The sequence below is a fragment of the Phaethon aethereus genome (genome assembly GCF_964289735.1).
Source record: "Phaethon aethereus genome assembly, chromosome: 1".
NCBI lineage: Eukaryota > Metazoa > Chordata > Aves > Phaethontiformes > Phaethontidae > Phaethon > Phaethon aethereus.
In genome coordinates, this window is record NC_138575.1 from 156,217,370 (window position 1) to 156,243,461 (window position 26,092).

A 26,092-nucleotide genomic window follows, 5' to 3' on the forward strand; every position below is an offset into this window, starting at 1 on the left:
GTGTATAAGATGTTGGTTTGAGTTTCAGGAAAAATAGTGAAAATACTAATATTAAGATTGGAAGATAAAAAATGCTAAAATTCATTAGACCTTTTTATCAATGTAATTAAATTTCAGTCTTAGGAACACTGCAGAACAACATCAAACAACAAAGAGTCAAGTTGAATTAATCTAAAGGAAAAATGGAAGCAGAGAAATGTACAATTAGTCTGAATGTAACGTTATTAAATACAATAACGAGCTAAAACAGAGGGCGATGTATTTTCCACAACCTTCTATGTCCTTGTTTAGATATTTAAAATAAGATTTTTTTAAGAGATGCTTAGTGCCCAGCTGATTAAATACAAGAAAGTTTAATGTTAACATATTAATATTGCTCCTATCCAAAATTCACTGTGTTTGGAAATATTCAAGTTCAAGTACTTTGAGATTAGTTATAATGGACAACTTTGAAGGTTTACATTTTTATAACCACAGCCAGACATCCCATTTTCAATCCCTTTAGTTATATTCTTTAAAATATGACTTCTTTAAACTCTGAAATATTAATGCACTTACTCAATTTGGTTGAAAAGGAAATTAAGAATACAGTTATTTGTTGACAATTTTATGAGTATTCACATTGGATAGGCATGTTACTGAGTCTGAATTCATAACATTGCTGTTGCAAAGGTAATAAATACATGCATAGAACATTATCAGAGTTTACTGCTCACAAATATGAATAATTCAAAGAGCTTAATAATCAAAAATTGTTCCCTCACTTCCAGTATTTTCTTTAAACTTATCTGCTGCAGAGGAGGATGTTTGGCAAATGGTTAAGCATCAAATCCTGGATGACTTTGGAAAAAAACCCTGCATTTAACACAACATTTTTACAAGTATGTGTGTATGTGTGTACTTTTACATTGACAAAATATAAAGGGTCAGTAACACCACTAAGACTGATTAGGAAAATGAAATTCCTAAAGGAAATTTCCTAAAAGGAAAAGGAGGTCAATCCTCTGCTAGGATTGTTAACAGGCATGAATGATGCAGTAGCCTGCTAGGATGGTCCAGTAAAATGATAGCCAGTACAGCTAGCTGTAGCATTCAGCTTCTCTGAATACGTACTTTCATCAAAATTGAGATGTTTTGAAGAAACATTCAACAAAGTTTTGTCAGGGAGGGTTGGTTGGCAGACAGACACCCCTCTTTTCTTTTGCACACCTTTTAATGAACTGAGTAGCTCAGGTTTTCATTAAAGATGGACATTTCACCACATTTCCTTCTCTATGAGAACATTTGAAAGATTTTGTCTTCAGTTCATCACAGAACACAAAAACAATTTCATAACCTCAAAAACTGCTGTGAAATGAAATTGTCATCTCCTAGACCTTTACTTCTCAGTTTCATCTACTACTTTATGGGTACTAAGATTGTCTTCTGAACTTGCTCCTCATTTCTGTAGATCTAAAATAATTCTCACTTATGCAAATTAAAATAATTTAAGTTAGTACCCACAGGGCAGAGAAATATCTACTTCTTTACAGTTCATCTAAGGATAAGAATCAGAATAATAAAAATTCAAGTAGACCTTGGTTATGTGATAAATGTATTAACTATTGTGTAAACAATGTATTAAATTTAATTCCTAATCTACATGAACTCTGATGGAAGAACTTCACCATGATGGACTTTCTTACAGGTATGAACATTTTTCTCTGTGATTCAATAAGGTCAAAAATTCCCATATGTACCTCTCATACCTGTGAAAAAAATATGACAAAGTCCCTAAATTCACAGATTCGTTTTTAAATATGCTGTGTTTCTACACATGCTTTCACTTTAGTGTGACCCCTTCTTTTGCCTGTGTAAGTTAACTTTCAGGGTAACAGAAAAAGACTTATCTGGTTTGTTTTGGTTTGTTTTTTTCCCCCAAATTTATGGGCATGCTGAAAGGATTGCTAGTAAGACTGAGGTAAAAACAGTGGATAAGAATTTTGGGCAAGACCTGTTTTCCCTTTGAGTTAAGTCCTTATCTGGCTACATGTTATTACATTTTAAAGCTGATACAGAAATTATTGACTAATTTGGCTATTATTCAATATGCTATCAGGAGAGATTTAGCTTCCAAAGTCCTCTGCATGTAAAGGATGAGGGGAGAAAGATGTGGATATGCAGCAGGACTGATGCCATTACTCACTAAGCATCACCATCCCAGTGTAAAAGTCTATGGATCCCAATTTTAGGGTTATGTAAGAACAGTGCACAGGAACCCTATCCTATTCCCAACCTGCCAGAGCTCTCTGGCATGCTAATTCTGCAAATTTACAATTGTACCTGTTTGCAAAGGGCAGCTTATTTCATGAGCTAATTTCATGAAATGGATGTCTAGCTACTCCTTACTCATACAAGTTTGTAGTTTTCTCAGGTTTCCTAGACCACAAAAAAACATGCAGATGAGCCATAGCTTTGAAAAAAGCTTTGAACACATAGTTTTGGTGAGAATGACTTTTCAAGTTAGCCTAATTAAGGAGGGCTAGAAGCAAAAACAAAAGAAATTTTTTGTAAGGAGCCAAGAAGACCTATTATCTTCATTCTTCAGGCAAGGTTTGACAGATGTCTGTTCTCTTACGTCTGCAAAACATGGATATATCTGAGGATGCTTTACATTTTTGGTGTAGGGTTACATTAAAGCATTCCATTTGCAAATCAGACACTGAAAGGTAAATATTTCCTTTCTGTGATAAGTCACCATGAGAAGGGAAAGAGGATAAATCATTATTGCTTTTCTAAATATGTGACTACAATGGGGTGATTTGCACAAAAAGTCAGGCACAAGTTCTACACCCAGCTGACCTATGGCCTGTGTTAACTGTCACTCTCCACATTCATTCATGAACTGCTACTGTTTTGATCTCATTTGCTTCAAGTTTTCTCTTGGTTTCCTCTTTTTCACTGTATGCTCCAGTGAAGAACAGATAGTTAAAATGAGAGGAGTTTATATATTCTTAAGTCTGCAATATTATGTACCTGACTAAGAAAAACCCAAGATAAATCTTTGTCTTTTTAATTTCCTTTAAAAAGGTGATAATGGGAATTGTTGCAGACATCAGCCAATCAGATAAATAATGCGTTGTGTGAAGGAAGCTTCCTCAAACAAAGCAATATGCACATTTTCAGCAGTTATTTGAAATTTTGATAGGAAATGGAACAGAAGTAACAGGAAATCAGGAGGCAGTGGATAACACCTCCTTTTAAAAACGTGCCAAAAAATGTCAGTGTGACCTTAGTAAAAATGCAGGCATAAAAGGGAGAAAAAATGCCTAAACATAAAAACTAGTAGTCAAATATGAAAGCTGTGAGAAAAGGGGAAAAATTATGACAACTAAACATATTAAATTATTAGCTTTGTATTCACCACTAATATATTTGAACACTTTGCAATTTTGTATCACTGTTACATTATTTGATTTGCAACAAGAAGTTAAAAGTTATATTAATGTCGTAAAATATCACTGAACATACTTTAAAAAGGGAATTTTCAAAGTCCCTTAAGTTTTAATTGTAGTCAACAGTTTGCCGTAAAATTATCTTTGACAGACGGAAAGTGCAAGCATCACCAATGTTAATATCATCTCAAAAAATCTGTATAAGTAGTTAGCTGGAAATGTATAAAATACAGCAACTATTCAAGGAGAAGAACATTTTTTTTTGTTATGCAATATTCTGCTCAGTGTGCAAAGTGACAGCTCAGGAATACTTGTTCTGTAATTGTTACCTTTTTGGCAGGTTATAATTTTCTTCTGAAGCTGAAGGCACAAATCGTTGAGATGGTCAGCTTGCCAGTACTTAAGAAACACTTTTCGGACTCCTATCTAGAATACAAACAGCAGGGAAACCGTCACCATCAGCAAAAAAGGCCAAAACAATGACAGGTAAATAACGAGAGTACGTATATAATCCAGCTAAGGGTTGAGATGAGATCTGCAATTTATGAACTGTGCAATGCCAGTACTTGTAGAGAGAGGTAGTATCATTTGGTTGAATAACAGATGTATTTGGAACGGGCGAGCAAGCTGTCAGACACACAGTTCCCTTTCAGTTCCCAAAACATCCAGAACAAATACTACAGTCTTCGAGTTAAATACAGCTTGGGGGGAAAAAAGCATTCTGAACGCCATTGTGCTAATGTGTTAGGCAACGCAATAGAAAATAAGGTTTAGCTTTTGTAAAAGGGGGATGTGGGCAAGGAGAAAGGTGACAAGCCATAAACACACATGGAGCAGAAAATGGTAGCAGCTGCCATCTGTGGAACAGGAAGAATTTAGCCCAAGTGGGAGGATGGGAGAAACTCACTGCTCTTAGTGAGAATGATTCCTAACGTCCAGTAAAATTATGAATCCTAGTTCCCAGCCTTGTCTGCTGAAGCTGTGCTGCAGGTCTCCTTTTAGAATCAAGCCTAAAATGTCAGAGGGACTCATTTGTGAAAAATAATTTCCTAAGTATTGATTGAGTATATGATCTTATTCTGGTGCTGACTAGTTGCTTTGTTTAACTCATCTAGCTCTTGGGGGTCTTAACAACCATCCTTAGATGCTCTTTCCCCTTTACAGAAAAATTTAGCTAGTTAGACCAAAAGAAAGCACCTTCCTTTTGATACCTTCTGAACGTGCTGAAACAATCCTTAAAGATTCTTTTCTGTATAATCTTCAAAAGCATTCCTTTCTAATAGCCTTTAAAAAAAAATCCAAACCACACAAAACCTATCTACCCTAAAAACAGTGAGTAATTAAAAAAATTGGATGAATAATGGCTTTTCTTATACCATTTTCTTCTCAGAAATTCAGTAGAAGAAACTTTACTTCACTTCTTAGAAATAAAAAGACCAGTATCAGAAAATTATGCTACCCAGTGAAGATTATAGCTTCCGTCTAGCTATTAATTTTCATGGCTAATAGGCATACTGATTAATTAATACAAATCTGGCTGAAATTGCAGAAATTAATTCCAACTCTTGTTTGTCTGCAGCTCACAAGCTCGTTCTCTTCTCATCGCACCATCCTGTTCCACTGTTCTGTTTTTAGTATAGATCAGGGAGACAGGTATCGATGGGGATATTTGCACACCATTTCTACTGATTGTTTTTAATCCAAACACTACTGTCAGATGTACATCACTTGTAGTGATGAACTACAGAAAGCCAGGACATATATATCATGTCTAAACTTCATTAACAAAATTCAGAAATGACTGGTGGACATTTTTGTCCCTTGACTTCCCGTCTCTCTACTCTAGAGAGAAACTAGTTTGAATTAAATGTTTTAAAAAGTCTCTAATTCTGCAGTTTGAGCTGACAGACAATGATGGTGCAACTGTTAGCCTTTTAGTTAAAATCAGATGCACTCAAATGGCAAAATTAGAATGCTTTCTACAACTTTTTTCTGTTAGTATCTCTTCTCCCAGTAAAATATGCCTTTTTGTGTTATTGTAAAGTGTGTGAAGGCAAGGTGATAAAAACCACATTTTACTTGTCTTGCCATTGTAGAAACTCATAAACAGGGAATAGGCTTTCTGTGCATGGTGGAAAGTGCCTGGAACAGCTATTTTAGATATATTTAAGAATATGCAGGTACAGAAATACTAGTGTAACTTAGCTATTCCAGAGCAGCTCCTCTATTCAGACCACCCATTCTGGAACAATCCTTTGGCTTACAAATTGGAGTTATTATTCCAGAACCGTATAGATCCTGTTTCTATAATGGTAGCTACCCTGGTAAAACAGTGTCTTTATATTTACTCATCCTGGTTTCAGCTGGGATAGAGTTAATTTTCTTCATAGTAGCTAGCATGAGGCTGTGTTTTGAATTTGGGATGAAAATAATGTTGATAATGTGCTGATGTTTTCAGTTGTTGCTCAGCAGTCAAGGACTGTCCTGCTTCTCATCCTGGTCTGCCAGCGAGAAGGTTGGGTTGGAGGTGCATGGGGATTCGGGAGGGGGCACAGCTGGGACAGCCGACCCAAACTGGCCAAAGGGATATTCCATACTGTATGGTGTCATGCTCAGCATATAAAACTGGGGGGGAAGAGGAACGGGGGTATGTTCAGAGTGATGGCATCTGTCTTCCCAAGAAACCATTACGCGTGACAGAGCCCTGCTTCCCTGGAGGTGGCTGAACCCCTGCCTGCCCACGGGGAGTGGTGAATGAATTCCTTGTTTTGTTTTGCTTGTGTGCGCGACTTTTGCTTTACCTGTTAAACTGTCTTTATCTCAAACCATGAGTTTTCTCTCTTTTACTCTTCTGATTCTCTCCCCCGTCCCACTGAGGGGGGAGTGAGGGAGTGGCTGTGTGGTGCTCAGTTGCTGGCTGGGGTTAAACCATGGCATTACTTAATAGATTTTCCTGAGTGATGCCTTCCAATTTTTAACTTCATGTTCATCTGAGGCAATCTTGCTGAGCTCTCATTGTGCTCTCATACTCTGCTCTTAGGGACATACTCCGATCCTCATTTTCTTGACTGGTGATTTCCCAAAAATGTTTTCATTTTTCTTCCTGTGGTTTCAAAATTCTCTCTTTGCCTGGTTATCTTAGCACTCTGACTTCCTTCTTCATTCATCAGCTCTTCTGGAATTTGTTTCTTTCTTAGGGCTTGCTAAATTTCCTTAAGGAAACTTTCCTTTTGTCTCCACTTCTTTTCTTCCTTATTTCATCAAAAAGTTCTAAGAAAAATAGGTCAACCACTTTCTTCTTCAGTTTAAATTTGCTTTTCTTTTAGACATCTGATCCTGCATCATGAACAAGCAAACTTTTCATATTTTCCCAGTAAACCATGTCAATTTTCTCCTCTCTTCCCAATAAGTATTCTATTTTTGTGCCTTCAACTTTCTTCCAGGACACCAGAACTCCACCTTGACTCCTCCCACCGCATCCACTCTGTCATTAAACTGTGTGAATTCTTTAACAACTGCTCATCAAACAACTATTTTTTCCATCCATCTTGTCAAAATACATATTGAACTGTCCTTATTACTAGCTTTGGCTACTAAAACCCTCCATCTTCTTGCTCACATCACCTTAAATCCAGAATTCTTCTATAAGAATAACTGAATTATTATTCATATGCTTAACTATAATTAAATTATCATGCAATTATTATAATTACCATTTATATCTGAGTAGTTCTCAGACAACGAAAGCCTGGATACAAATACTTAATAAAATCATGTTCTTCTGCTCTGATTACATTTTCTCTTTATAGTCCACTTTTCCTTTCCACAAAGCCTCTACATCACATTGGAGACTTTCCGCCCCCCGTCTCAGGCCTATGCCAAATCATGCACTTTTTACTAACTTCTGTCTCTTTCTCTCCACTTCTCAAAATTGCTTGTTTCTCCTCTTACTTTCTCACTGGAATTCTCTAAAACAATCCTCTCTACTAGGGCAATATTATGGCACTCTGACAGTAGAAAAGGGGATGAAAAGTTACATTTTGAAACCTTAAAAACGCTCTCTTTACCGGCAATGCCTATGGCAAAATTAACAACCCCATTCTTGATTAGTCTCATAATTAAGACACTGGTCACATCTAGGCTATATTTCAAATGTGTAATTTAACTAAACATTGAGTTGCAATTTATTTTTTGGTGTGCAGTCACAACATCACAGTCAAGAAAATTGCTCAAGCTTATGGTCAGTTTAGCTACAAGCGTCTGGCATTGTAGAGTCAGAAAGCTAGCTAGGGGACATGCAAAGCGTTGGCTCTCTTTTCTCCTGTCCTACACCCTAGGAACAATAGAAATGGAGTTATTGTGGCTTCAATTACGCCATGAACTTAATTAGTAAAGCCTGCTACAATTTTTAAGTGAATGAAGAAATACAAATTGTCAATACAAATTCATTTTTACATTTGGATAAAAGCTATTTATAGATTTTACATTGTATGCCAGGTCTATTGAGAGCAGAGCTCTAGACAGAAGCATGTAAAGAAGAAACTGCTATAACACATTTGATTACGTTTGTACAGCTGGAGATCTTGTTGCTTAGTCTTTGAAGTATATCTGATACCCTCTAAAGCTGACCGAGAACAAGGGAGTCTCACTGCCCTCTGTAGAGTTCTGGAGTTCAGTGAAAACAATAACGCTGAAAAATGTTGGAATTTCATATGCCAGATATCAAAACAGTTTTTGAGGCTGCCACCTGTCTTCATTCTGGTCTTTTCTCTAATCACAAAATGTTTCCTGCTTGCCTAGGGAAAAAAAAGGTTAAAATGTTCTTCCACTAAAGCACTCACTTTTCAGTACTTTCTGGACTACAAAGTGCTCTCAATCTGAGTCTGAAATTCTAATGTCATTCAGACTCCTGTAAAAGTAAACCATCTGTGAATTACAGTCATAGTTATTTTAATTAGAAAAGCATTAGGGTTTTAAATGTTATTTTTCAAAATTTTTCTTTTTTTTATTTTACAGAAAAGGTGTAGGATGTAGAAGTACAGACTTTCAAAACTATGGAATGGATGCTGAGATGGTGTGTAGGTGGCATGGAGGCAGTATTAGCTCATACTTAATAGGTGTCAAGGGAATCTGTAAAGCTGTTCTTTAGTTTAAAAAAGGCAATTTGTGGGAGTGCTGTGTGTTTCTGTCAGTACTTTCAAAATAGCTACCTACAAAAGACAGAGAACTATAATCTAATGATATTTTACACAATGACACACATTTTCACAGTGCATTAATGAAATGTAGAAAAAAGCCTTAAAACTATTGTAAAATGTGTCTTTTTGCAGTGTACATGTCTGGAAAAATATTATAACGACAAACACATTTACAGGGTACTGATCTTTTACAAGGACTGAAATGTTATTTTTAAAGCCTTACTCTCTCTGCTTTATTTGTTAGCTTTTCTTCACGCATTTGAAGAGTCTTTCTTTGTCTCTGGCAAACTACTGACCTTGCACTGTGGTACATACTGAATAAACCTACAGTTTAGCATAGCTTATGTATGGCCTTAATATAAAGTATGTGAGTAGTCCAGTATTCACACAGCTGACATTAAGCGTTTATGTAAGCGCCTGTCAGGAGTTGGACTTTAGGGAGAAAAACTGTCATTCATCTCTCCAGGAAAGGGCAGAAAAATGGTCACTCCTTTTCCAAAACTATACAAACCTCACAGCTCTTTGCACTTGTGAGGTGACAAAAAGGACTGCCCTACAAGAAACGAAGTGATCAGGAAAAATAAGATGGACGTAAGAAATACTCAGTGGAGGAAACTCTACCTCAATTTTATCTCATGGGATCTTTGTACTTACTGAAAGACTTCTGGTCTTTCAAAATTCTAGAAATAGACATAGCACCAAAAAAAAACAATATGAAAGTGTCTCTCTGCATGAACTGAGAAATATAGGCAACAGGCAACGGGGAGAGCAATGGCAGAGAAAGTAAATTCTGAGATTGGAGACTGGAAAACTAAACCCAGACAAATAAGAGATGAACACCGGGACTAAATATGAAGCAAAGTATTTAGAAAAGACAAAAAGAGAAGGAAAAAAGAGAAAAGTATCAGGAGAGATACAAGGGATGGGAGGGGAGGGAGGGAGAAAGATGGAATCCAGGTTTGAGAGATCTGATGCAAAAGATATCAGAAAGAGAATAAGGAGTTTGCAAGACTAGTAATCATAAGCAAACCCTGAAATGGAGGGAGGAATATACTCTAGAGGGAAAAAAAGATAAAAATAAGAACCAAAAATCGGTCTCTGTGTTGAAAGACTGAGAGCTTGTGAGCATTCTGCGGTCCAAGTGAACCATCCATCCCAGACTCTTGTGAAAGGGATCGGATGGACTTGTATTGTGTGGCACAGAATAGCTGCTCAGAAAGCTTGTAGGTGGTAACTGGTCCAGGCCAGCCTTTTGGTACTACTGGTGAGTTTGGACAAATTCACTCTGTAGTGGTTTCTGCTACTAGCAAATTATTTCCAAAATATAATGAGACAAAAATATAATGGGACAATGTAATTTTGCTGACATAATTCAAAGTATGAAGAAAATATAGATACTGGTGTTTTAACCATTTACCATTAGTCTGGAAACTCCTCCTGGGATTTTTTTTAAATGTGATCTTCATAATTTACTTAATTTCAAAATTGCCTAAAAGAAAATTGACTCTTAAAATAAGATATTCAAAACAAAAAGGAAATTGATATTCAGCACAGTTAAAATTACTAAATGGCAGATAAACAAACTGGTATACAATGTGTGAGCACTCAAAGTTTTCCTACTTGGGGGGAAAAAAAGAGTTAAGAATCCAGTATACATTACATTGCTTGCAAAGTACTCTAGTACTTTATCATATCATCTACAAAGCAATTCGTATTTCAATATAGCATGACCACAGAATCACAGAAGCACAGAATCATTGAGGTTGGATCCAAAAAACAATTCCAGCAGTCCTACTTTCTATTCCTGTTTCTTTATGAATTGAAGAACTGTACTAGTACTTTACCACAGTAGTAGACTGCAAGTTCATGTTCAGTTGGCTACACATCACACAAATCACAGAATCATTAAGGGTTGGAAAAGACCTTTAAGATCATCAACCCAACACCATCATGCCCACTAAACCAGGTCTCGAAGTGCCACGTCTACACATTTTTGGAACACTTCCAGTGATGGTGACTCCACCACCTCCTTGGCAGCCTGTTCCAATACTTGACCACTCTCTCCATAAATTTTTCCTAATATCCAATCTAAACCTCCTCTGGTGCAACTTGAGGCATTTCCTCTCGTCCTATCGCTAGTTACTTGGGAGAAGAGACCAACCCCCACCTCGTTACAACCCCCTTTCAGGTAGTTGTAGAAAGTGATAAGGTCTCCCCTCAGCCTCCTCTTCTCCAGACTAAACAACCCCAGTTCCCTCAGACGCCCCTCTCAAGACTTGTGCTCCAGATCCCTCATCAGCTTCATTGCCCTTCTCTGGACACACTCCAGAACCTCAATGTCCTTCTCCTAGTGAGGGGCCCAAAACTGAACACAGGATTCAGGTGCGGCCTCACCAGTGCCGAGTACAGGGGCACGATCACTTCCCTACTCCTGCTGGCCACACTATTTCTGATACAGGCCAGAATGCTGTTGGCCTTCTTGGCCACCTGGGCACCCTGTTGGCTCATATTCAGCCGGCTGTCAGCCAGCACCTCCAGGTCCCTTTCTGCCGGGCAGCTCTCCAGCCACTCCCCCCCAAGCCTGTAGCGTTGCATGGGGTTGTTGTGGCCGAAGTGCAGGACCCGGCACTTGGCCTTATTGAACCTCATACAGTTGACCTCGGGCCATTGATCCAGCCTGTCCAGATTGACCACTTTCATTTTAAGCCAAAATAAAGAGTTCTGTTTAAAAAATAACTTAAAAGTCTCTCTGAACTCAACATACAATTTACATATATATGATTTCATATACTTTGGCTCATTTCTCTGATATAGTCATACGCCACTTATGTTCGATACTCTTCTATTTAATCATACAAATATTTTTCCAAAAAGGACTCTGGTATGTTAATATTGTATATTAATATATTGAAACAAAAAATACTTTAAAACTACTCTATCAAATACAATAAATGAAACACCTGTAGATCAATAATGCAATATGGCGCTCTCTGTGACTGGTATGAACTGTGGGTCAGACTTCATTTTCCTTCTGCAGTTCTAGAAGTGCTAGAAGAATTTAAAATCTCTAGATGGACTTCTGGGATTTCTCTTTATTGAGGGCTTATTCTCTGCTTTAACATTCTCTTTGATTGGAAGTTTAATAATACAGCTCCACGCTGGCAAGGATCATTTCTCCAGAAACACTGCAGGCTCCTGAAACAACTTTAGCAATGTCTGTAGCTGTAAAAATGTGAACTGGCACTAACACAATATCTATCTCATGCAACTACCTGATGTTGATTTGGAGCTTCATAAAGACATTGTGACTGACTTGCCTGTACTGCTTATTTCATACCTGATGAGTCTTTGGATCATCCCATTCAAACTTAAGACTTGTCTTACTCTTTCCAAAATGAGTGATTTCTTGTGTTCAGAATTCAAGGTTACTGATAAGAAGGAATCATTGTGGATTAGAAGAAGCAGGCTAAAATTTAGAAAGATAAACTAAGACAAAGCTTTTATTAGACATTTTTAAGGATTCCTATCTTTTAACCAGAAAAGCATTTCTAGCAGTGAAAGGTGGAAATACTCACTTTTAGTGAAGTGTGGCTTTTGCAGCGCTTGTATTTAACAATTTTATTTGCTTTTCTGTAGCAAAAATGATGTTTTGTTTTACTTCTGGTAGAATACAAGTTGTTTGCATTTCAGCAGGCTCCATCTGAAGTAACTGAGAAGGGTTAGTTGCAGACCACTGACCTTAGCTAAACAAAATTTAAAGCTCCGAGTTTTGATGAGAAAGCTCAGTAAGCTATGAGCTAACTCTCTTTTATTGAATTTATATTTGCAAGCTTAACAGTGTGAGGAATGATAATCCAAACAAATTAAAGTTTCCATGTCAGTAAAAAAATCCAAAGACTGTTTGTGCCCTGTACTTCTTCCAAAGCATGGTAATGTTTGCAAGCTGTTGGTGTGCGGGGTTGACCCTGGCTGGAGGCCAGGTGCCCCCCAAGCCGCTCTGTCACTGCCCTCCTCGGCTGGGCAGGGGGAGAATGTAAGGGCAGGCTCGTGGGTGGAGGTAAGGGCAGGGAGAGATCACTCAGCAGTTACCGTCACCGGCAAAACAGACTCGACTTGGGGAAATCAGTTTAATTTATTACCAATCAAACCAGAGCAGGGTAATGAAAAATAAAAACTAAATCTTAAAACACCTCCTCACCCTGTCCCCCCACCCCTTCCTCCCGGGCTCAACTCCACTCCCGATTTCTCCACCTCCTCCGCCCGAGCAGCGCAGGGGGACGGGGAATGGGGGCTGTGGTCAGTTCATCACACGTTGTCTCTGCTGCTCCTTCCCCCTCAGGGGGGGCTCCTCACACCCTGCCCCTGCTCCAGCGTGGGGTCCCTCCCACGGCAGACAGTCCTCCACGAGCTTCTCCAACATGAGCCCTTCCCACAGGCTGCAGTTCTTCCCAAACTGCTCCAGCCTGGGTCCCCCCACGGGTGCCATCCTTCAGGAACAGGCTGCTCCAGCCTGGGTCCCCCGCAGGGTCACAAGTCCTGCCAGCAAACCTGCTCCAGCCTGGGCTTCTCTCCCCAAGGGGCCACAGGCCCTGCCAGGAGCCTGCTCCAGCGTGGGCTTCCCATGGGGTCACGGCCTCCTTCGGGCATCCCCCTGCTCCGGCGTGGGGCCCTCCCCGGGTGCAGGTGGAGATCTGCTCCAGCGTGGAGCTCCATGGCTGCAGGGGCACAGCCGGCCTCGCCACGGGCTTCCCCAGGGGCTGCCGGGGAACCTCTGCTCTGGCGCCTGGAGCCCCTCCTGCCCCTCCTGCTGCCCTGACCTGGGGGCTGCAGGGCTGCTGCTCTCACACATTCTCACCCCTCTCTCCCGCTGCAGTTGCTGCTTTTTTGTTTTTGTTTTTTTTTTTCCTGTTCTTAACTCTGTCACCCCAGAGGCGCTGCTGCCATCGCTGATGGGCTCGGCCTTGGCCAGCGGCGGGTCCCTCTTGGGGCTGGCGGCTGTTGGCTGTGTCGGACACGGGGGAAGCTTCTGGCAACTTCTCACAGAAGCCGCCCCTGTAACCCCCACCGCTACCAAGACCTTGCCATGCAAACCCAGTACATTTGGGATTATAGGCTTTGCTTAGCTAATACATGTCTGCATGACAATAAATGAGCACAGCAATGAAAATGTGGATTTCCTAATGTAAAGGCCTTCAGATGTCCTGGAGGGAAGGAGATTCTTCTGATTATATGGAGCATCCAGTACTTCCACTCAATTTAATTTTAAGTTACTACATATCATCTTGCTCCCTCTAACATTGATAGCAAAATTCTCATCGACTTGTCCAGGTGTTAAAGAAATCTATTACTTTCACTCTCTCTGGAGTCAGAATGGTTTGTTTTGATTTAGAAATCTGATTTTCTCCTACATCAGGTGTGCTTAAAAGTCACAGCAAGTACCTAAGCTTGCCATGATCAAGTATATATTTAAGCTGAAAGAACACCTTATGGAGGCTGTGCACAGAGTCAGGATGCAGAAAATGCCTTTCATTAGTGGCTCTGCACTTTTATAATTCCAGTAGTTAAGCTAAGTGCATGACTGAAACTCCATGGCATGCCAACTTCAATGAAACAGCTATTTTATTGTCCTAGTTTAGTTATCTCCAGCTCAGCTTACCCTAGTAACAGCAACATTTCATAAACCTATCAACACTTCCCTAATAAATACTTTGTTCTAACACAGAAGCTAACGAATCAAGCACCAGTTGTTGGCTAGCTGATAATGTTTGCTCTTATGCTTTACTAAAGAGTAGAAAATAAACCAGAATTGGATTCTGATATTGGATCTTCTGCAGTTGTCCTCCATTTTTAAACAGTCTGCAGTGTTTACGCGAGGAGAAAGAACTTATTCTGTGAGTAGGCTTTGGGGTTTGTTGTTCTGTTGATTAATAAAACATTCTCCAAACACAACTTACCTGAGAAAGAAAAGATAAATTGACAAGCAGGAAATAAATACAAAGAAACCATTTTCTTTACTCATTTTTGGGCTCTCGCTTTAGAATACAGATTTACTTTCTCTTCCCCCAAGTTAATATCACCTTTCAAAATATGGGATGGTGAGGTACATTATCAGAAGGAAGTTAAAGTATCATCCAGGTTCACTCAGCTATGAGGTCCAGATCTTTCTTTTTCCTCCTCTGCTGGGGAGTTCATTGGCAACCTCATCCCCTGATGATGACATACAAGCAAGAGGTTGATTTCAGATGTGTGTTGCTTTCTCCTAAATTTAGTCATCTAAAGGATGATACTTCAGCTATCTATTTTTTTGGTCAATTTATCTACCCAAATCTACAACAGCTCTTCAGGGAAGTGCAGGTAGCAGTGTTGGGGAAGACATTTTTTGATTTATTCATGAATCCCTGCATGAAATAGATTTTCAGTTTCAGCAATGACTCATATGAAGTAGTTACTGCTAGCAACAGTGGCTGAATAAACTGGTTATAATATGTGTAACCCCCTACTTCCTGGATGATTTTTAGTGATGCACTACACATGACTCCTCTGGCTTTGCTAGCTGACATCATCCCGGGTTCCTAATTCCTTTTTCCTTCCCTTTCTTCCGGTTCCTTCTCCCTTTTAAATTTGTTTCTTCTTTTTTCAGAGCTCTCTGCTGTAAAAGCATAGAGGAGGGCACCCATGACAACTGCAGATTGTATAAGCTTCCGCATTTAGATTGTTATTTAAACTTCAATTTCCATGATTAGTCAAATGAATCAAAAAGATAATTGAGAGAGAGAGATTATGTGACACAGACATTAGTCACTACTGCTTGTAGTTGGGTATATGGTTTTGTATGACCTGTACAAAACGTATTGGTGTCAAGCTTGTATTCACTGGGCATTTGTCTGTAAGAAACTGTCTGGACTTAGAGTGAGTTTTCTCCTAGATTTTTCTTCCATGATTATCATCTTTCCATCTGTTTCTCCTAACTCTCTGTGGCTTGAAAAAAGTGTAAGGAGAAGGTCACTCATTTTTCAGACCTTGTTCCTTTCAGCTTAGTCTGTTGCCATGTGCTTCTTAGTCATGAAGTGCTGAGTGACAATGGTATAACTCTCACCCCCAAGCCCTCCTATTCCATTTAATTTACCAGCATCTCTTTAAGAGCTTTGTTCCTTTCTGGTTTGAAGGACAATGCATTATGCACTGCTTTAGTTTTGAACATCTGACTTCTCCTGGTGGTAATGAGATTCTGGAGTCAGAACTTCTAAAACCTGTTTGACATCACAAGCTTCAGTCCTCTGCATGATGGAGAGATTCTGTTTTGTAATTTCCTTTTTATATTTTTGTCTTTCAAGGTTTCAGGCTTGTTTTCAAACGCCAGTCAATACAGAATCACTAGTCTTGAGCTGTAGGCTTTCACTGACAGCCAATTGCTTTTTTTTGTGCTGTAACGCTTTTACTGGCTCCTGGGGAAATAAATTCCATAGACATCCTGCTCTGTGTTTCGTGACTGGAGCACAATATGCAATTACTGTTACACAGCTTTTGCCCAATGTTAAGCTTGTAACCCCACACAAATTCTGAAGGTTAGTGATACGCTCAGCTCCAGGCACTTGTAAGTGAAGGTACAGCTTCTAGATATTAATGATTGTTTTTTTATAGGGAATCTTGTGGCAAGGATGCCAAATATACGCCAGAGCTGACTTAAGAAACCTGAGCAGGGAAAGCAAGTCTATTTTAATATTGTCATCTTTTTCAGGTTCCATCCTTTTGCTCTGTGATATTAAAGGAGTGGGTCTATATGTGCCCACCACTTACTGTAGTGACTAAAAGGGGACTTAAACAGTATTTTGACCAAAGCAAAATCTTCTTATGACTCTGAGTGCAGGTGATCATGCATGTGTGCTCCCAACCTAGTGGTGGTGGTGGGGTAACTTTTTTCCTGTTTTAACTAAAGAATCTGGGTCACTGAGAAACACCCATAAGCATGAAGTCCATCATAATCCTTGTCCCTCATAACGATTTGTAGAAACTTTTTCTGGGTAACTTAATGCTTAGAGGTCATACGTGAATTAGGAGACCTAAGTTAACTCCATCCATTAAACTAATATTCCCAAAGAAGCCTGGAGGAGTGCCCTAACCACTGTCCAGTTCCTAAACTTCATACCTGTCCCTGAAACTCATCTGGATGCTCTCTTGTGGAATAGATTTCAGTCCTCCTAGGATGGAAAAAGACCTGAATCTGAAGCTCACACTGCCTGGGAGAATGCTCTACACATTAAGTCACAGAAAGCTTCCTTTCTGTACAATAGCTTATATAGTGTGCAAGGAAACACCATTTTCTTTAGAAATTGCATATGTTAATAAAATCAGTCCTCCTCAGTTACAAAACTACCCAAAGGAGATGACTGAGTATTCTGGACAAATGGAGACATCCACCTTGCAATCCTCACGCTGGTGAGGATTAACTAGGATATAAATATGGTAAAGAGATGGGATAGGAAGTTGAGAGCTTCCTGTTCAGTGTTTGGCTGTTTTGTTTTGGTTTTTTTTTACTTTACTTGATGTACAGCAAACCTAAGTACTTTGGTCTTCCTCTGGATCAGCATGCTGGTGCCTGTAAAGTCATTGACTAGATGGGAAATCCTAAGTAGTTTTTTTGGATCTCCCCTATTATGACAGTGTAGCATTTAGTATAGAATTTTACAGAAAGAAAATATGCAGTGTTTTTCTGTAATTCAGAAAACCATTCAACCACTAACATGTGTGCACCAGGTACCTTTAAAAACCTGGATGCAAATTTACACAGTGTACATGCTTAATTGAAAACTTTTCCTTCCTATAAGAATATACTGATTTTTTGACACAATGATCACAGCTACTCATCTGCCAGAAAACTCAGCGAATCAGTTTGATTCTATCCCAAAGCATATATTAAATGTCAAAAGAATATACTGCTGCAAAGGATCTGGTGGCTTGCCACAATGGAAATGACTCAGCTAGCTTGTTTAAAGAATGATATTTTAATTGCTTTGTAGATCACAAACCTGCCAGCCTTGTAATTTACACTGCTGAAGAACAAGACGACATCTCTCCTTGGCAGACAACTTCTTCTTCTCTCCTGCTGCTGTATCAGCCAAATCTTTATACCTAGAAAAATCAGAAGTAGAATTACTCTAATGTTGACCTGGTTATCTTTTCAGAAATTGTCAGTTTTCCTTTGACTCTCAAACCTTTGATTCAAACTGGAAGCTTAGAATTCTGCTAAGGGTAAAGAAAACAAGAAAGCAAATCACTTTAAACCTTCTATATTATTAGACGTGACCTTGCTTAATAACAGTGTGGGACAAGTGATGCCTAAAACCCAGATTTGCTTCCTGTCAGTTCTTTGGATGCCTCGGTGAAAATCAATGCAGAAAGAATGCAAAGCCTCACCAACTGATTCCATTGGTACTGAATTGGGTCACTGAAAGGAGGAAAATACTTTTTCAGTATGTTTCATGACATATGCTTATTAAGGAGTAATTCATAAGAAAGTGACATTGATAAAAATGTTTTCTATCAGTCTGAAATAATTTTTTCTTCATTTTGAACAAAAAGTCTTATAGCAAAGAGACTTTAAGGAACTTGTTCAGTTTAAACTATTGGAAAGAAGATCAAGAGGAGACTTGATTACAGCATTGAGTACCTTCAAAGACAGAAAATACTAGATATTAAAGGGCTCTTTGATGTACTAGATAAAAGAATTAATGTAGGAAACTTAAATCATACAAAGTTAAATAAAGTATAAAATTCAAATTCTAACTGTGGACTTATTACAACATATTACTAAACTGATAAATTTTATACATCTTGATGCTTCATATTATTGCTATACTTTCTTGAACGTATTCCTCAGCCTAGATCTGACTGTCTGTAATGAGCTGGAATGCTTTTTTATTATAAAAAGCCAGTTTTTGAAAAGGAAATGTTTTGCAAATGTGTCACTTTTTATTAAATCCCAATGAAACTGGGGCAAGTTTTGAAGTTTGCATACTAACTACATTTCCAGACACTTTATTTATTTGGTTCCTTAACAGCTGAATTCACCTATAGTTCTGGTGTAACCCAAAACTGTGCTGTCCTGGGACCACTCCCACAGACCATGGCAGGAAAATCTGCAGGGCTGGAATGATTGCAGGGACATCAATCGTCCAGCAGCTCTGGAGAAACATCTGCAGGCAAACTGGTCTAAGGCCAAATTTCACCTTGACTTCTAGTTTCCTGGAGCTGCACAGACCCCTGGGTACCTCAGCTCCTGTGGTCTGGAAATGTTCTCTGGTCTGGTAGCAGCCCTGCTGAGGACTCCAAGGCTGAGTCTACACTAGTAAATGAAATGTGAAAGGGATTATTTCGCTGGCATAGAAACCATCTGGCAAAAAAACAGCCTGTCTATTTATTAAGAATTCACAGAATCAGAATCACAGAATCACAGAGTGGTAGAGGGTGGAAGGGACGTCTGAAGACCATCTGGTCCAGCCCCCCTGCCAAGGCAGGATCACCTAGGACAGGCTGCACAGGAACGCGCCCAGTTGGATTTTGAAGGTCTCCAGAGAAGGAGACTCCACAAACTCTCTGGGCAGCCTGTTCCAGTGCTCCATCACCCTCACAGTATAGAATTTTTTCCTCATGTTGAGGTGGAACTTCCTGTGCTGCAGTTTATGCCCATTGCCCCTCGTCCTATCCTATATTCTGCTATGTTGTATTAAACCCTGTCACCTTCCAGCAGAGTGTAGCCACATCTAAGCTGCCTTCTGGGACTGGTCACTAACCTGTCTTGATTCCCAAATTGTGTCCAGGAATTGTTTGGAGGAATGCTGATTGGAAGGGACCAGAACTTCACCAGGCATCCTTTTAGTTAGCCTAACATTCCAGATTAACAGTAGAAAACTCTGGATCCTACTTTCCCAATAGCTCAACTAGCTGTATGGTCACAAAGACATTTGTTTTATGGACTGCTATTAAGGCTGGGGCCACCTTGTTTCCATATTTTATCAACTGGATTTTCTTAGAAATCATGGAGAATCAGAGATGTTAGAGAGACAACTGCTGGAAAGCTTAGCAACTGCTGACTGAAACAAAGATGATTCAGCATTGACTCACAACAGATGAAGAAATAACTGTGAAAGCAGTCAGCCTGAAACTCACTCACAGCAGAAACCCAAAGAAATTTATTTCATTCCCTGAAACAGAGCCAAATTAAAATGTAAAATGTTGAAACTCTAATTTTGGATCAGATTTATTTTAGATCCGTGCAACCACAGGACTCAAAACAAGGATAACCACACATTCTTTACAATCTGTATTATACAAGAGGCCAGACAAAAATGATCCACTCTTTTCCCCCAGCTTTAAAAGTCCCTGAGATTCCACCACATTATCCTGGAAGTGTAATCAGAGTTCACAGTTCCCTTCTATCCATTAAAGCAAGCTCTATCGTAGAAAAAGAGGATGGGCTAACATTTGTCATAGCAGCGAAAGAGCTAACTGTGGAAATGTAGTTCTGCCACAAACTTGTGAACATAGCAAGTCGTTTGGAAGATGATCTACCTTTCCCTATGTTAGACACTGAAAAGCTACACTCCTAACCTAAGTTAGTCATCTTGTTCTCAAGACAGTCTGTACAGATACGTATTTTCATAGGGTGACCTGTTCTATGCATCCTAGATATTTTTGTTAAAATGAGAGGAGATTGCCCTCTGGAGGTGCCTTTCTCTATTGACCATAGATGGACTCAGAAGAGAAGTCCAGGATGGATGCTTGCATTCTGGGTGGCTGAGAGGAATCTCACCTTTAGGTCTACTTGTCTGATTGCAGAGTAACTGACAGAGGTACTAACAGAACTTCCTTATTTCTCCTATCTATCTTGTTCAAATATACTGGCTATCTAAGCACCTGGGATGAAAAAGCACCTTTAAGCCTGGTGTCATCATCTGCTATCTCAGATCAATCATTTTTATCTTGTATAAAGCTGCTTAAACAAAAACAACTCAAGATTTGTAGCTATTTTTCAGCCAGAATGATTCCCTGATTTGATTCTCAGCCCAGTTGTGCAAATACCAATGTTAACACCAGGGAAGTAATGGGAATGGGTAAGTGGGAACGAGCAGACCACCCCTTGTCGGTGGCAGTCCAGATTCTGGACAAAAGTGGTGGTCTAATCATAAGTTTATTTGATTTTTTGTACTTAATTTTAAATGATGTAAAATATTTAAACTTCTTTCATTATTTTTTTTTCCTTTTGGGGAGATAACCAAACACTAGAACTTTGGCTAGATTTTTTTTTTTAATTATTTTAAACTTAAACTTAACATAAAAAATTATGTTAAAAAGAAAGGAAAACAAAATTGACAATAAACTAAGTTATAAAGAAAGAAAGAAAAACTTATAAGTGAGACATTATTATCAAAATGCAAAATGACATATCTTTAGTGTATACTAAAGTGATATTTTTTACTGTGAGCTGAGCTTGTGTTACCACATAGACACAATAATTTAAAGTCCTCTTAAATTTAACCCTTTCATGGTCTCAAAAATAGCAAAAGAACTTATTATTTTTCAAATTTACTGTATCACAGAAAATAATAATAAAAAATACTGAATTTATGGTGTAGGCTTGTATAGATAAACTTGAATTACTTGCAAACAACAGGGCTTGCTGCTGGGGAAATGTAATCTGGAGAGTTTGTTAAACTTTCCCTTACCAGAGAATTCTTCCCCTTCTGCAGCCTTAGTTCACTCTGAAGTCAATGAGCAAACCCAATTAAAATACCAGGCTTCTTCTCACTGACAGGTCATACATTTTGCTCCAAGTAAATAATGCAGAGTGTATTTATAAGGCTTTAGGGGGGATCCTGAGGAATCCAGTGAGCATACTCAGTGCTACCTTGCTAAAAAAGTCTTTAATCAGGTGAAATACACTTCATCTGAACTTGGATTAAGGAGTTAGTTGTCTAGACTTTCTTAAGAGTCAATAGAAGACATTATTCAGGTGTCATATACCCTACTGTAATATCAATGCTTAAAATAGGTCAGATGAATTGTGTACAGTAAGACCCCTATTTCTTTCCATTGAGTATAAAGATAGTCTATGCCATTGACTCCAGCATAGACATCTAATATCAGACAAAGTGAATCTCTCTCCTAGACAAGTCAAGAAGATTAAAAAAAAAAATTTCATGTCCTAGCCAGAGTAACTCATTCACTAAGGGATCCATAACAAAATGCAAAACGGGGACATTTAAAGAATTAAATTTAATCAACAGCCCTCCAGCTCCATGTCAAGACTAATGTAGTGTTGATCAGGAAATAAATGCAAGACCTCTTCCAGTTACAAGTTGAGACAGGGAACACTACTGGGGGGGGCTCTCCCCAGTGCCCCTCCACAGGGAACCAGTGTGAGAGAAGCTCTGTTTTCCCTGGCTTTGTCCTAACTTGTCATTTTTACACACCTAAACAAAGATCTTTCGGCTAGACAGGCTAGCACTGTGAGCATGTACAGACTGGCCAGGATCCTCTGCTGTTGCAGAAGCTGTGCTCTGACCTCTTCCTTTTCTTCTGAATGATGCTCTTTATCAGGGAAGTTTTTTGTTTGTTTGGACTAGATACTGCTGCCAATACCTTCAGGTAGGTTGTGAATATGGAAAACTCAGTTCTCTTAGGTCTTCTCCGATAAGGATGTTATCTGATCATTTTCTCCCTCACTTCCCTAAGTGCACAGCGGACAAGATCCAGCAAGCTGTTTTTCCCTGAGACAGAATATTCTCCAGTTCAGGTTATGGCACAGTAACCCACAGTAATATTCTAAGGCTCAGCACACTATTTAATTTACACGGAGTGTGCACAAATAGGCTGTAGGGCTCTACTCCCAGTTCTGTATGCACAGCAAATCATTAAGCATTCGAATAAACACTATGCACTCAATTTCAATAGCACATCAACATGATAGAAGATACTAATGGAAAGAACACGGCAAGTACAAAGGGCAGAAAAACAAGCAGCTCCAAATCAACAGCTTAAACAAACCACATAGATGTCTTTGAACTGAAGCCTCAGACCTACATTTCTGGTTGGTTGATTGGTTTTTGCTATTCTTTTTCTCAGGTGCCTCTCTTGCCTAGCTAAGAAAGACAGCTGAAAAAATGAAAAAGTCAGAGGTAGCTACTGACTGCAATACAACGTCCTCAGTAAGAGGACAGCTTCTAACACCAGAACGTAAATCTTCCCTGAAAGCAACTCCTTCTCTCCATGTTTTGTCTTGTTATTTAGAAAATAAAAATCACTTACGGCTGGCATTTAACTGCTTTATAGGAGTGCTAAGTAATGTAGTTTTATGTTTTAAATATCCAAACACAGCTTATGCAGGAAAAATAATCAGTCCTGCCAGTGTCAATCATTATGTTGCAGTTTCATTTTCTCTTGCTTTTGTTTACTATGATGTATTCTGTTTGCCAAGGTAAAATGGCATGGTTTAGTAAGTTCTCTTCCAAAGGTAGTGTATAAAAGAAGGCAATCAAAATTAACTTGCATACTGTGTTTCTGCTAGAAGAAATGAAAAAATTGTCATCACAAAGGAGTAAAACCAGGTTGTGCTGTCTTGTTAAATGCTCTTTTTTCCCTTTCTAAACTTCCTCTTTTCTTCCTTTGACAACCAGTAACAGATTGATGTATTATTACGTCTGTGAAGTATGTGAAAGAGATGGACTTTGTTTGCAAAACTTGTCACTATGTGCTCATAACTCAGGATTTTTAGTTTTGTTTGTTTGGATTTGGGAAGGATGGGGAGAGTGGGTTAGGCATGGTTTGTATTTGAAAAATCTATGAAGTGGGAGCTGAAATATCTAGAGCACCTATCTATCTACTGAAGAGAGAAACCTATTTCTTTAAGAAAAAAAAAAAGATGCTAGGAAGTTTTCAAGCAATAGAAACCTTATAAAAGCAGTCACTGTCAAAGCATAGGATGGAATTCTGATTAATGTTATGTGTATATAAAGGATACATACTCATTCCACTTCCCTGTGTTATATTTTTTTTCTTGAAGGAATAAACTAATTATTTTTGAAATGTGAGGAACATGGGAAATTCCAGATAATTAGAAAAGGGGAAATAGATTATCATAGTTTCCAAGAAAAGAAAAGTGATTCTGACAATCTCTGTACAATATGTATGACATAAATATCTCATTATACAGCATAAATATTAACAACCAAAGCAGGTATTCAAAATTCTGGAGACTATAAATCTTTGGATGCAGAGAAGAAAAAGCTCTCTTTATAAATAACAGATTACAGCAGACAAACAGACTGCATTTTGGGGTTCTTTTATAGGAATACAAAGATATGGTATGAGGACTATAATGTTCACCATTATAAGAAACACAGTTTGCACTGAGGCTGCTTCATACAGACTTACAGATATAATTCAGATTGGTGTAGAGGTGAGCATGAAGGTGCAATTTGCCTGACTGATAGATTTAAAACAACGAATAAGTGGATATGGCAATGAACCAAAACTTTAGAGTACCTGCCTACCCTATTAGTGTTAGTTTTTTAAATATCCTAATCGATATCAAGCAACACAGGATTAAATGGCTAGATCTGCAAACCAATAAGAATTAAGGGAAAAAGTAAAATTAAGAGTAATTTTGGAAAAACTGCAGGCAGTTTTATTCTCCCTGCCTTAATCTGGCACACAGACATTTGCTGACATTGGCTGATTATCATAGTTTTGTGCACTCGGCCTCCAGGAGATTTGCATTATCGCTTTCCAGGTTTCTTTCTGTCAGCAAATGTCTCAGTGACCTTACGGCAAACTGACCAGGTATCACAGTTTTACCACAATGTTCTTATATATGCCACTAGAAGCCAGAAACCTTTCCACTGATGAAATATTACGATTTTCTACTTCAACAATGAAAGATTCATTTCCTATATAAAGGGGTATAGGGACATACATAGCAAGGTTTAACATATTGGTGGAAAAAGGAAAATATACTTAGGGTGACATAAATGGTATGTAACTGACATAAAAGAGAAAAATTAAGCAGTAAGAAATAAAAGTGGAAAAGACTCAGAAAATCCCCAGACCAAAATTTTACAGTGATCTGCATGTGGGTCAGCCACTGGCCCCATGTGGAGCTCAGTACAGACTTCTGAGGGAGGATCAGGGCTATGACATCCAGTGGATCAGAATACTCTTGAATAAGAAGTGGCCATGTGGGATATTTTAATTTAGACTGAATAAAAATTAAAATAAATTCCTCAGATAAAGGTACTACTTTTTGATGGGTGATAGACAAATGACTTGGAAGGACTTTTTTTTTTTTTCCTAAATTTTATGGTTTTGTATTAGATTTTGCCACACTTAATCTTTTCTAGACATCTGAATTTCAATTTCTGGAGAGAAGAAATAACAAAGATATGTGTGTCTTAATCCTAGAATATTTATTCATATACTTCACGTAATTAAGCAGGAGCTTCCTCATCTCAGATAATGTGGCAGCAGAATAATAAAGAGAATATAAATTATAGTTCAGCTCTTGGGATTAGTGGATTCAGCTATGCAAATAAAAAATGAATTCACAACATCTGCTAAAGATTTGCATTACAATACTTTTGCATCATCTTACTTAAAGCTGACATTCCCATTCCATCTTGATAAAGCAATGTAAAAATATATTTATTTAAGAAATTGGTAAAAATGACACATTAACTCAGAAATATACTAGTATCAAACAGACAAGCATCCCTATTACATGAACACTTGCCTCTAACTCTGTAAATGTTTACATTTACCTCTAGAGAGATAGTCCTTCTCCATAGCTAACTTCCTTTTCATGCTTGGGAACTCCACAAACAGGTGCACAGAGCAGTAAAATGCTTCAGTGTACGCAGAATATATGGACTGCAGAACAAATTTAACTTTCTTTATCAACCTGCTAATTTGATTCTGTATAACACAGAGGTGATATAGTACTGGTGTGTAATGAAACTAGTTTCTCTTCTCCACAGACGTAGCCATGTGAAAATAGGGCATAAAAATTAAAAGTTGTCCTGCAAAATTAAAAGGTCTGAAATCACCAAATGGTACCCTCTTTTTTTTTCAGCAGAGACCAGAACAAAAGAATGCCTGGGAGTAGGAGTCAAAAGGTGACTGAACAGATGGGTAAATTTTTGCCCTTTCCTAGCACAGAAATAAAAACCTACCCTGTGAGTCTGAGTCACATCTCACTACATAGTTATAGGGAGTTAGAAGATGTTTTATGCATCCCTTTCTTTAAGATCACACTACAAGGCAAGAGTTTGGCTGATTATCATAGTTTTGTGCACTTGGCCTCCAGGAGATTTGCTGCTGGGCCTCACTGACAGGCCAACTTTCAGTAGGTCAAGATAGAAAGTCAACCTTCAAGAGGCACAGGTCAAGGCCATGACTGTTCTACAGATC

The 26,092-nt window shown here is 38.6% G+C and overlaps 1 protein-coding gene across 1 annotated transcript in view; it reads right to left on the bottom strand.

The window, feature by feature from the left end:
* The window catches only part of MYO16 (myosin XVI), a gene marked incomplete at both ends in the record, with an annotated part of 338,331 nt that overhangs the window by 47,256 nt on the left and 264,983 nt on the right, over window positions 1-26,092 (bottom strand). Inside the window, 2 exon segments of the mRNA XM_082013934.1 lie at window positions 3,764-3,854; window positions 17,656-17,761. Of these exon segments, the coding sequence (XP_081870060.1) occupies window positions 3,764-3,854; window positions 17,656-17,761 (197 nt within the window).